Source organism: Felis catus, chromosome F2, assembly GCF_018350175.1.
Source record: "Felis catus isolate Fca126 chromosome F2, F.catus_Fca126_mat1.0, whole genome shotgun sequence".
Taxonomy (NCBI): domain Eukaryota; kingdom Metazoa; phylum Chordata; class Mammalia; order Carnivora; family Felidae; genus Felis; species Felis catus.
The window spans coordinates 10,477,678-10,489,932 of record NC_058385.1 but is presented as its reverse complement, the minus strand read 5'-3'; the positions used below and the strand labels follow the sequence as shown (position 1 = coordinate 10,489,932).

Here is a 12,255-nt window from a genome sequence, read left to right as displayed (position 1 = left end):
TCACGATCTCGCGGTCCGTGAGTTCGAGCCCCGCATCGGGCTCTGGGCTGATGGCTCGGAGCCTGGAGCCTGTTTCCGATTCTGTGTCTCCCTCTCTCTCTGCCCCTCCCCCGTTCATGCTCTCTCTCTCTCTCTGTCCCAAAAATAAATAAAAAACGTTGAAAAAAAATAAAAATAAAAATAAATAAATTATTATATAATTTCGTATGATGTGTGTTCTCAAAGAAATGCACAGAATTACACAAGTGAATAACACGAACTTGACTGAGTTTGAGATACTTTAAGACTTGGACGTAGAGAAGCTCCTGGGTGGCTCAGTCAGTTGAGCACCCGACTTCAGCTCAGGTCACGATCTCACGGTTTGTGGGTTCGAGCCCCGCGTCGGGCTCTGTGCTGACAGCTCAGAGCCTGGAGTCTGCTTCGGATTCTGTGTCTCTGTCTCTCTCTGCCCCTCCCCCATTCATGCTCTCTTTCTCCTCAAAAATAAATATAAACACTAAAATAACAAAAATAGAATTAAAAAATAAAAATACATAAAAAGTAAAAAAAGGCTTGCAAATAGAAATGTCAACTAGCAGTCATGTCAGTGTGTTCAAAATTCAGGGGAAACATGAGTTTGACAGTTGTCCACCAACAAAAGGTAATGGAAACTGTGTGCTTAGGAGATTACCTAAGTACAAACTCATGAGAGAAGACAGTTTACAGCAAAAGACATCAGGAAGGCATAGTGGCCCTCGGTGACCTGAACTGAGAGCAAAGTGATGGGGAAGGCACACTGAAATGAGTTGCAGAGGTTGTGTATACCCAGCCCGGACAACCACGTGGAGGAGTTTAGTTGTGAAGAGAGGAAAGAAAGATACGGCCATGTGTATCCCATAGGAGCAAAGAGAAAGGTGACTTTTTGTTTGCTTTGTCTCTCAAGCAATTAAATACCAGTGAGAACACTACAGTTGAGGGTGTGTCTGAGGCCAGTGTCTCCGACTCATAAGCATTCTGCTTCCTTAGTGTAGAGTAAAGCCTGGGCATCGAATATTATTTAGAAGTTTCTGGACAATTCTAATGGACAGCCGTATTGGAGAGCCACTGTTCTAGGTCATGTTTGCCCACCTTTTTAGTCTATAACTAACACCAGTTTGCCCAGGATCAACTCAGCCTTAACATGCTAGGCCTCTCGCAGATTTACGTGGGGACCAACAATTTCACACGATCACCTCTCAGATCCATCCTGGGGAAGATATCTTCTAGCGTTAATCTACCTTCGTTCGCCGGGTTCAAAGCATCCTGTCCCCGCAGGGGTGTTTGATCTCCTTCAGTAGGCAATTTCAAAATGACAAGCTTTTAGTTATCTTCCTCACTAAAAACAAGGCAAAGAATTCATGTAGCTTTTTTTCCTGTCTCCCTCTAGTTCTCGGAGCAGATCTTTTAAACGATGACAGGGTGGCATCACAAATTTCTTTCCATTCATTCAGTGAATTTTTTTAGGTGCCTGCCATAATTAACATCTTAAAAGTTTTAAGCAAATATAAATATATACCATCTCAGTAACCACAAAATGGCACCGCAGCTGGTTTGCAGTGGAGAAAATGGAGGCCCAGAGAAATCTATAATTTGCTCAAGATTACACAGGCAAAAATAGCGAAGGAGGGAATAAGTCTAGATCCTCTGGTGTCATATCCACTGGACATCACGCTTGCTCTCCACTGCTGGCGTCATTTCACACGAACTCCCCTGCCTAGCGATTTTTCTGGATGAGACACGTATTGCCTGTACATACGTTTGCAGAGAGGAAAGAAGCAACAACAGCAGAAGGGGAAGGTGCAGTGTACCTCATGTGATGATGGCAGCATTATCCGGAGAGAGCACACATGTGCCTTTATGTTGGGGGGGGGGGGGATGCCTGAGCAGAGGATCCCAACAGAGGCAGCACTATTTGATATTCGTGGAGATTCGTAGAATTTTAGGACCAGAGAGAAATCCTAGCCACAATCTCCCGTTCTATAGAGGTGAAGTCACACCACATATAATTAGCCAATGTCAAAGATAATATTCAAATGCAGATACCTTAAAACCATTCAGGGTGTCTTTTCCCACCTGCATCAGAATAACAATTGAGATCACCCAGATATTCATACTGGAGAACAAGGAAGAAAATAGAACCAATTTTTAAACTGAGTGTAGAGCTGTTCTAGAAAGATCTGGAATCTAGAAGGTCTCCAGAGATGCACTGTCCAATATGATAGCCGCTGTCCACATGTAACTATTTAAGTTTCAAGCATTCAAAATGAAATAAAACTTTAAATTTTGCTCCTTGTTTATTCCAGCCACATTTCAAGTGCTCATTAGTTACATATGGCAAGTGGCTACCCTTTCGAATAGTGCAGACTATAGAATTTTATCCTTATTACGGAAAGTTCCACTGGACAGCACTGATCTGTCTAGATGATGCCAGTCTCTAAACCATGAGCATTGCTAGCCTTCTATAGACCTAAGTGCAGCATCAAACGTCCTTCAACTTTATTATTGGACACGTCACCCACCATGGTTTTAAAATCATAATTAGGAAGAAAAGGCTAAACTGCCCCAAAGAACCCAAGTTAGATGGATCATACAGTAGGGTCACTACAAGAGGAATCCACTGCCGTCACAGTTACAATGCTGCTTCTCATTCAGCTTCCTGAACGGGAAAAATGAGAAGTTGACGGGTAAGGGATGATATTTAATGGTATAACAATAGTAGAAAAAGAATCAATAATGCTATTTGAAAGGTATGTAAATTAGGTTGAAAGAAGGATAAATATGGCAACTGCAGGAAATATGAAGGTAGTTTTATCCAAAAAACAACAACAGCGACAAACCCAGGTGCCCCTGAGGAATGTCTGTGTTTGCGTGACGAGTATATCCGTGTAAGCCACCAAGGAGATCAATATGATATGTTGCCAAATTTTCTTAGTTCCTCTGTAATTCTGATTTGATTTTTTATTTCAGATCAATGGTGGAGAGAAGCGACCTGCGTCTGACATGGGGAAAAAGCCAAAAACCCCAAAAAAGAAGAAGAAGAAGGACCCCAATGAGCCTCAGAAGCCTGTGTCTGCGTATGCATTGTTCTTTCGTGATACTCAGGCTGCCATCAAGGGCCAAAATCCAAATGCTACCTTTGGTGAAGTCTCTAAAATTGTGGCTTCAATGTGGGATGGTTTAGGAGAAGAGCAAAAACAGGTAAGAAAGAATGCAAAGTGGGCTGGTGGGAATCAACGTGGTTTAAGAAAGAGTATGCACTCTAAAAAAAAAAAAAAACAGCTTCGGAGGACTGTGGGTGAAGTTTTCCGATACCAGAATTAAGGCTGAGAATGTGCCCTGTCGGAACCGGACTTCAAAAGACTTTCACATAAGTTTATACTCCTTTACTACTCTTTCGTAAATAGCATGTTGGTTTCCTTTGTTTCGAAGTTTATATACTGTAGTTAGTATTGGAAGGACTTTTACATGTCCCAGCCAGGATTACATCATTCCTTAACGTTGCCAATGTGATCATAAAGACTAAAAAAAAAAAAAAAAATACTGAAAGTATTTTGAAAACTGTGTACACCTCTCTCGAGCACTCCTTATGTACCCTTTGGTCATCAAAACCCTCTTTGCTCTTTGCCAAACGAACCTTAGCCATTCCCTAAAGACCACCAGAGCCTGTTATTCAATCCCACGTATACTCGTATTTTTAGGCTGTGCTAAATGGGACCAGATGCCTGGTTATATTCTTCTGGTGTGGATTGCCACGATGTGAGGACCATGCTTAGGGAGGGCCATGTGGAGCATCTCAGCCACAGCATAAGTAGCCCAGAAGGTCTTAAGGATAATGGGAATCACAGAGAGCTAAGAGCTCAGTACGCAGATGTAGCCCACCTCAACGAAGAAGCAATACTGATCCCATATTTCTAAACCATGGAGTAGATTGCCATGGTCACCATCTCAAATTTCATTGTCAAAAAGGAAAAAACATAGACAAGCATTATCATTAAATTACAGTCATTGAAACAATTACATGGATGCACCTTCAGCTGTTGCAGAATACGGAAAGGTACTAATAATGGTGTATTAATCTCACATTTGACTCTTGGTAGAGACCTTCACCTTTCCTCATCAGGTCCAGGGAAGTGGGTAAGCAACAGAAAGTCTCAAAGCTATATACATCTAGAAGCAACTGTATCTTGTGAGTATGGATCAACATCTAAATGTATATAGTTTCTTACTCTTCTCAGAAAACTTTCACATGATTTGTCTCATTGGTTATGCTGAGTGCTCATAGACACTTTTATCTCAATTTTGTAGATCATGAAATAGAGCCAGATAGTTAAATTCATTCATGTATTCATTTAACAAGTGTTCGCTGAGCATTTACTATGTGCCCTGAGGCACTGTTCTGGACACCGGAGGTCTGGCAGAGAATAAAACAGAGTCCCTCGTTCTGCTGAATCGTTCATCTAAGATTACTTGGCTGGTGCATATAATTACTGTGACTAGAACTTATCATTCTCTGCAGTCAGTTATGGTGGTGATGGTAGAACCAATTGCTAAGGAACATAGAACCTGCCCTTCCTCCCAGTTCTCCCGAAGCCTTCTTTTCTGTCAGTCAAAGCTACCTTTTATAGTCTGAAATATCCATATATTTTCTTATGTCCTTTCCAAGATTGCCAGCCCAGAGGTGACTTCACAGGAAGGCACAGGCCTACAGTGTGGGCCACCATCTTGCAAGACTCATCTTCCGGGACAGAAAACACCCCACTGGAACATTGTGCACTCATTTAAAACATCCATCTCACTATTAAGAGGGTGGTTGATGTATTCTGTGATTCTGCTGAACCCCTAATACAGTTGTTTGGGGGTTTTAGAGCTGATTTCTAGCCTATCACAGATAAATTCGCTCCCACCCTCCCAAAGCTGAGGTATGGTTCCCAGCTGATGTTCCACATTCACTGGTGGGATTCTGCAGTGACTTCATTCTTCCACTCAGTAGAGCATTGCTGAACGAGGAACTAAGTGCACATGAGACCAGGAATCCCAACCCCATTCCTGCCTGGATTTTGTAACCATAATGCCTCCCAGAGCCATCCCTGATGCCACACAACGGGATGTACCCCTGTCTCCACTCTGATCACCCCTGTGTGTATTCTTCGCTAGGTACCAGGCTCCAATACTATAAACTCCTTTGCTTGGTGAGATGAAATTTCCCAGAGGAGACATTCAGAAAGTGATTGCAGGAAGTCTCATTCATCAGAGGACACACGTGATTCCCTCCTGAAGACCCAGCCCTCCCTCTACCCAAGGCTCAGCAACGAAGCTGGTGGGGGGGAGGGGGGTGTTATTCCAAGGCACGTATGTGCTTCTCTAGCTTCGGCTTTGCCCACAGTTTTACTCCACGAAACATCTGTGCATCACTCGTCTGACTCCTCTTATCTCTCTCCCTGACCCCAGATACCTTTTCCTAATTGTTTCCCACATTCACTAAAGGAACTCAAGAGCTCGTGTGATTTGAAGACCAGTGGTTTCAAAGGGGGAAGTGTACAAAGACCCTCCCTAGCCCATGATTGGGCCTTCACATTATCACCGTGAAAAGTCAGTGCCTATACCCGTGTTTCCGGTGGAAAAGAATAATGCTCATATGATGAAAATCGGGTCGTTCCTCAAGGCAGCAAATATAATGCTGCAGGTTGTTCCCACTAATTCTATTATAATAAGGCCGTTTATTTTTATTATAGCAAGAGGGGAACATTAAGATAATATTCCACATTCTTTTTGTGTGACCATATAAAGCATTCACAGGCCCAAAGAATATGAGCTTCTCTATTCTCAACTGTCATGTTAAAAAGGAAAATTACTCCCATTCTCCCATACTGCCTTTCAAATCGGGGCTGAGCCTTTCTAATGTGGATAGACTCACAGCTATGATGTAACATTTGAGGATTTATAATTGTATACGTGTGATGACACATATACTTTTTCCGCTTTCTCTTTTGCGTTTTCTTTGCCATGTAATAAGTGACTTGTAATGAGTCCACCTTTAGGTTCTCTCTTAGCAGAAATATTCAGGGTTTGGGGGAAGAATTTGTTTTACAAATAAAGGCTGGGGGCGCCTGGGTGGCTTGGTCGGTTAAGCGTCCGACTTCGGCTCAGGCCATGATCTCACGGTCCGTGAGTTCGAGCCCCGCGTCGGGCTCTGTGCTGACAGCTCAGAGCCTGGAGCCTGTTTCAGATTCTGTGTCTCCCTCTCTCTCTGCTCCTCCCCTGTTCATGCTCTGTCTCTCTCTGTCTCAAAAATAAGTAAACATTAAAAAAAATTTTTTTTAAATAAATAAAAAATAAAGGCTGAAATTACATAGCAGTTGGCCTGTATAACTCATTGGATATTTGAAAGCAATTTCATAATCAGAATCCAGGTGTTAAAAAGCTATGCCAAGATTGTTTTGGAAAATACCTTATTAAAAATACCCATCTTTTTATCTTATTAAAAAAAAAAGTTAAGGGGTGCCTGGGTGGCTCAGTCGGTAAAGCGTCTGACTTCAGCTCAGATCATGATCTCGCGGTTCGTGGGTTCGATCCCCACATCAGGCTCTGTGCTGACAGCTCGGAGCCTGGAGCCTGCTTTGGATTCTGTGTCTCCCTCTCTCTCTACCCCTCCCCTGCTCTCTCTCTCTCTCTCTCTCTCTCTCTCTCCCTCACTCTCACTCTCTCTCTCTCTCTCTCTCTCTCTTGCTCTCAAAAATAAGCATTAAAAAAAATTTTAAGTTGTTATTTAAGAAGTTGAGCACCATTACCAAATCAAGGTATTGGGAGCAGCGTGGGTCATTCAAATGGCTTGTCCCCAGGCTCTATGCTCCTTTGACTTAACAGGGGTTCAGCATAGCTTTTCCTCTCCTCGTAAAAGCTGAGCTTGCTTACTAAAGATAGGGAGGCTGAAGAGTTTGCTACAAAGTATGGTTTGGTAAGGCCCAGTGGATGCAAGCCCATCCCAGGCACAAGCAGAGAGAGGGTCAAATGAATGAAATCAGACACTGTGCTTACAAAAGGGAGCGTGTCGCAGCAGACGGGCCACTGCCCTGCTGCTATGTGGCAGCTTTTCTCCCCCACTTTGCAAGAATTGCCAGCAAAGCGAACATGCCTGCCTCGAATGCACATTTGGGCATTGAGAGAATTTCAGCGGCATCTCCCAAAGTGTTATTATGTGTATTACCACCTGTTCTTTCCCTTTATGTTGACTCACTGTGCCAACATCACATAGTATCTCCGTTTCGAACTTAAATTAATTGTATTTTTACTCATCTAATATTCAAATTTGGGAGCACACACACTGCTATGTATTTTTAAAAGAATGTTGCTGGAGCCGATTAGAGGCAGACCATTAAACTTCAAAATTTAGGCGTGTTGCAAGAGCCCCACGTGATGCTATTGGCATTGTGTAGGCAGCTGGTTCGGGTAGGAAGCTAGGATTTCACGTGCCACAATTGTTCACAAATCCTGTTGTCATAATAGCCCACAATTATGAACAGCTACAGATATAAACACAAACTGTGGAAAAATGGACAAAATTATTGATGATTTATTAGGGGCTCAGAAAATTACAATATTTAAGGAAAAACAGCTATTAGTGAGATTACGATTGAATGTTTTCTTGACAGCCAGAGAGAACATGACTAATAGAGCCGCTGTATGTTTATGTCACATGCTTCCTCATTGTGGAGGGTGGGCGGGAATGAGAAAGCACAGCAGAAGGGCGGATCTTTATTTTCAGAATCCATGGTGAGTGAGCAACTATATGCACTTTGGTTTCTGTGAGGAATCTCTCAAAGAAGAAGAACCAAAAGGAAGCTGAAAGAAGTGACAAAAGTCCTCCGGGAACACAAGACCTCCCTTATGAATCATCCCCACCAACACCACTGCACAAACGTCACGTATCCGAGATCTCTCCATTTTCATCCTTTGGAAGATGGTGCTGAACCCGGAATGGAAGCAGAATTGCGTTTGCGATTCCTACCAGAGGTTTTAAATGCTAATGAATCATAAGACAATGGAGAGCCCATTTCAGAAGCATGCTAAGTTGTTCAGAAGGCACCAGATGGAGAAAGGGAAATAAAGCAGAAGTACTGCTGTGATGCTGGTCTTTGCTACTTATCTTCCACTGACTGGAACCTACGGAGAATGAAAAATAATAACTTAACAATATCACGCCCTGTATATTAGGCTCCTTGGGGTTTCAGCAGCCCTCAGCATCTTTTTTAGGAGGTCTCAGCTAAATTTCTTATCTGTCCCCGTGATTTCTGAATTCTCTGATTCCGGTCACCGCACTGTAAGATCTGGGTCCACAGTGACAATAGAGAACGAACCAAGCCCTACTAAATGAAGGAGTCTGCCCAGCGTTGAAGCAAGAGGGATTGGTCCGAGGAACGATAAAGGGTCCTCGGGTCCTTTTTAGCCACAGAAAGTCAGCTCTTAAGTGGAAGAGGAAAGTCACCTTAAATCAGAACCAGATGTAAATTACTAAATGAACCTCAAGTTCCTAATTGGAGACACAGGCGGGCTGTAATACATTTAGCAAATTACAAACAAAATGTTCTTGTTTACATTACATTAAATGGCTTTAAAGCTTCAGCCAGAGAGCTAAATAAACATGCCGTTATGCTAAAAATGGAGTGGAAGGCCTGTTCAGAGTTTGGTGTGTTCGGAGAAACCACAGCCCACGGTGCCCAGGGAGTGTATTTTTGTAAACGTTGGTCCCGTCGTGCATGGAAGAGGAGAGTCGATTTACCTCCAGATCCAGAACCTAATGAGCAGATATCACTTGCAGGGAAACTGTTGGAATACTGTAACATATGCCTTCTTTCAGGATGCATAATTCATATCCAAGGATATTAGCCATAGCAGTTCAGCTCAATAGCAACACCTCATTATTTTATCCCTCAGTATTTATTCCTATGTTTGACGCCTCATGAAATTACTGTTAATGTGTTTATATAAGGGCAGATCTGACACAAGTGGCAAGAATGTAATTTCCTACTCATTCTTTCCTGCTGCCGTGTCCTCTTCCCCTGGTAGAAGCGGCAAGTGTAAATAGTTAATTTGCTTCAATTATGAGCCTGTCCTGCTAAATTAGAAGCAGCAGGGATATGAAGAGCCAGAATTATACTTATGAGGCAGCTGACAAATCCTCTGAGCCCATGGAATCAAATCATTTACTCCTCGTTGGTGCTCCAACACCCACTACATAAATGCTGCCGGGGTTTTCTCCCCCTTATCTTGCAGTAAAATTTGGATTTTGCGTCAACACCACTTAAGGTTAACTAAAATCCTGTGGCGCTGTAACATGCACACGTGTGTTTATCTCAGCCACTTCCTTATAAACGCTAATGCACTTGGCCTTTTTTTTTTTCAACTAGGAGTACAAGATACGTGAAACAATTGTTCATTTATAAACTGTAGAATATAAGAACATTTTAATTCATGAGAATGTGACACTGAGCAATTAAAGATGTGAGATGAAATGATGATCAGGTTTTGCTTCTAAAATGCAGGTATATATATATGCAGGTATATATATGTGTGTGTGTGTGTGTGTGTGTGTGTGTGTGTGTGTGTGTGTACATAACGGGATTATTGCACGCAGGCATGAACGTACGGAGTACAGATGTAGAAATATCCTTTGCTCATACACAGTGGAAACGCATCGCACTTCAAAGTTTCCACGGCACTGATGCAGAGAGAACTTGAGCAAAATACTCATTCGAGCTGGTTGTGCTTTATGTGTTATTGGTGAAAATACTTGAAGTGGTCGGGTGACGTATCTGTATATCAAATCCTCTGTTTCCACTGATGTGCATTTCAGTGTAGGAGATGTAATTCGGTACTTTATCACGAGCACTCATGCTTACACTCACAAAAGGAGAGATCAGGAACCAGAGGGTCTACACTCGGTCGCAAATGTTTCCTGGGCACATAGTAGATGTCCCAAGCAAGGCCCTGTGTCCTGGGGCTTCAGCTGTAGACAGTACGGTGGGGTGTCTGACTCATCGAGGGGAGTTCCCCGGCAGCTAGGAGGAGCCACTGAGGAAACAAAGGTGGATCTTTGACACTGGGTCAGTTTGGTTCACCTCATGGCTTTGCTAGATTTGTTGAAGGATATTGGGTAAAAGAACTATCCATTGCAGTCTGTGTTTTCTTATGTGTAAAATGAGAGTAATAATACCACGGCAACCTTCTTGTCAAAAGAATTAAAGACTCTAAATTTACAGACAGCCTGACCCACACACGAAATGCAGACAGTAGAGGCATGTTTTTAATGCCTTTTTTGATTCCGTAGCTTCTGTGCCTCGCGTCACAGCCGGCACGTAGCAGGCACTCAACGAATCGTTAAGTGTAACTGAATGACATCCTACTTGCCCCAACCATCCTCATTTAGTAAATCAACACGCATATTGTGGAGTCATTGTTTTCAGAAAAGAGCTTGCCTACCATTCTGTACACGTTGTTGTATAGACCATTTAGACGGATCAGATGGTCAGCCAAAGAATTGATAGTAAGACTTTTGTCACATTGTATGATGTTTTCGTTCCTTTGAATACTACTTTATAAATTTCTTTGAGTTCCGGAATGCTTAAGAAAATGCTGAGCAAGTGACACGTGATGGAAATTTAACCACATGTAAGTACTAAGTTCTATATAAAATACAGGTGCACCTGCTCTGTCTTAAATAATAACAGTATTGAAAGAAGCTGAAAACGTTAATTTCTAAAGGATACAACAGGGAATTGTGATCAAATTATTATTTCTTATACACAACTGTACTTCTAAGCATTTTCTATAAATATGGACTGGTAGTGGGGACAAAAAAGAAAAATAACCCTACATTTGAAGTCAACCAAAAAGGAATGTCTTTAGGTTTTTTTTTCTTTTTGTAGTGTTTGAATAGAATACAGAATTGGAAGAATTATACATTTTTCTCTTATTACTGTAAAGGCTTGGTTGAAATAAACTATGACTATGGAGATTAACTAAGGGCCAGAACAGAAAAGAAGGAAGGAAGAAGGAATTAAACGGTATTTAGATTTTCCTTTTTTTCTATGAGTTAGATGGATTGTTTGGGAAAGGAACAGAAAGTAAAAAAGGAAAATGACAGATTATACTAGACTTTTTTCCTATTTGAGTTTATCATTTTCACTGATACTGAACTGCTGATTTTAATTAGGGATTACCAGCTTATAAAAACATGTGTTGATGTTGGTATTTAGTGCATTTCAAAAATGAATCCGTGAATCACTAGATTATATGAACAGAGTTTGGGTTCTCCAGAAATGCTATTTGACGTCTATCTACGTATGCTTTAGATTAGCCATCATTTATGTTTTAGTTTAACCACTAAGATGCAGTCCTTAGATAGGATATGGTAGCTCTCTTAGAATAACAAACCACAGCCTATAACTAAGTTAGGACAGGATGGATTCAAAAGTGTTTGGATGAGCTGGGGAAAATGATAAATGATGTATTATGATTTTTAAATCCTCATCTGGCCAACTTTGCACTTTATTTCAAACAGCTGTCGACCATTTGGAAGCCATTTTGTAGCTCACCCGAGTACTAATATTTACTGTGTGAACCACATATCTTTAAAATATTTGTCTTTCCCTGAGAGAAAGAGAGAGAGAAACTGTTTCTTTCCCAGACTTGACTTTGACATAAATCAGACCCATCTTCCTAGGTTAGATGGTTTGATCCCTGCAAGGCTTGTTCATTGCCAAGTGCAGTCAGCATCATCTTCGGTTTCTGCAAGTAGGAGACTTTCTGCATCCATGAATAGAGGCTTTGAAACATTTTTGAGGAACTTTTTACTGGGGAGTTTTAAATAACTGTTCTAAAGTAAGAGTTTCCCACTTCACCTGTATGAGGAATTCTTACACAGTTTCATCATTCTCTCACACATCCAAGGCCTTTCTTCGGACGTATCCATCAAATCTAGAATTCAGAAAGCATCCATGCGCAAGTTTAGAAGGTAGCATCAGTAAGACATACAGGTTCTATAATAATGGAGCCATTAGGTAGTTCGCAAAGGTGAAGGTTCTAAATTACTGTCAGGGAAACCACGTCAGATTTTAATTTCACTCTGGGCTACTCCCCTTTAACCGCAACTACAGAAACAGACCTCTTGAAATGACCACCTTTGAATCCTCCTTCTGAACATCTGCAGCTATGCAGGAAAGAACAGACCGATCAATCCAC

General features: G+C 41.7%; 1 protein-coding gene across 3 annotated transcripts in view; it reads left to right on the top strand.

Moving 5' to 3' along the window:
• Positions 1-12,255, top strand: part of TOX (thymocyte selection associated high mobility group box) — a 306,345-nt gene that overhangs the window by 269,052 nt on the left and 25,038 nt on the right. For all 3 annotated transcript variants that reach the window (XM_023248542.2, XM_023248541.2, XM_019822707.3), the window contains one exon: positions 2,986-3,216. In XM_023248542.2, the coding sequence (XP_023104310.1) occupies positions 2,986-3,216 (231 nt within the window). The remainder of the gene's footprint in view (positions 1-2,985; positions 3,217-12,255) is intronic.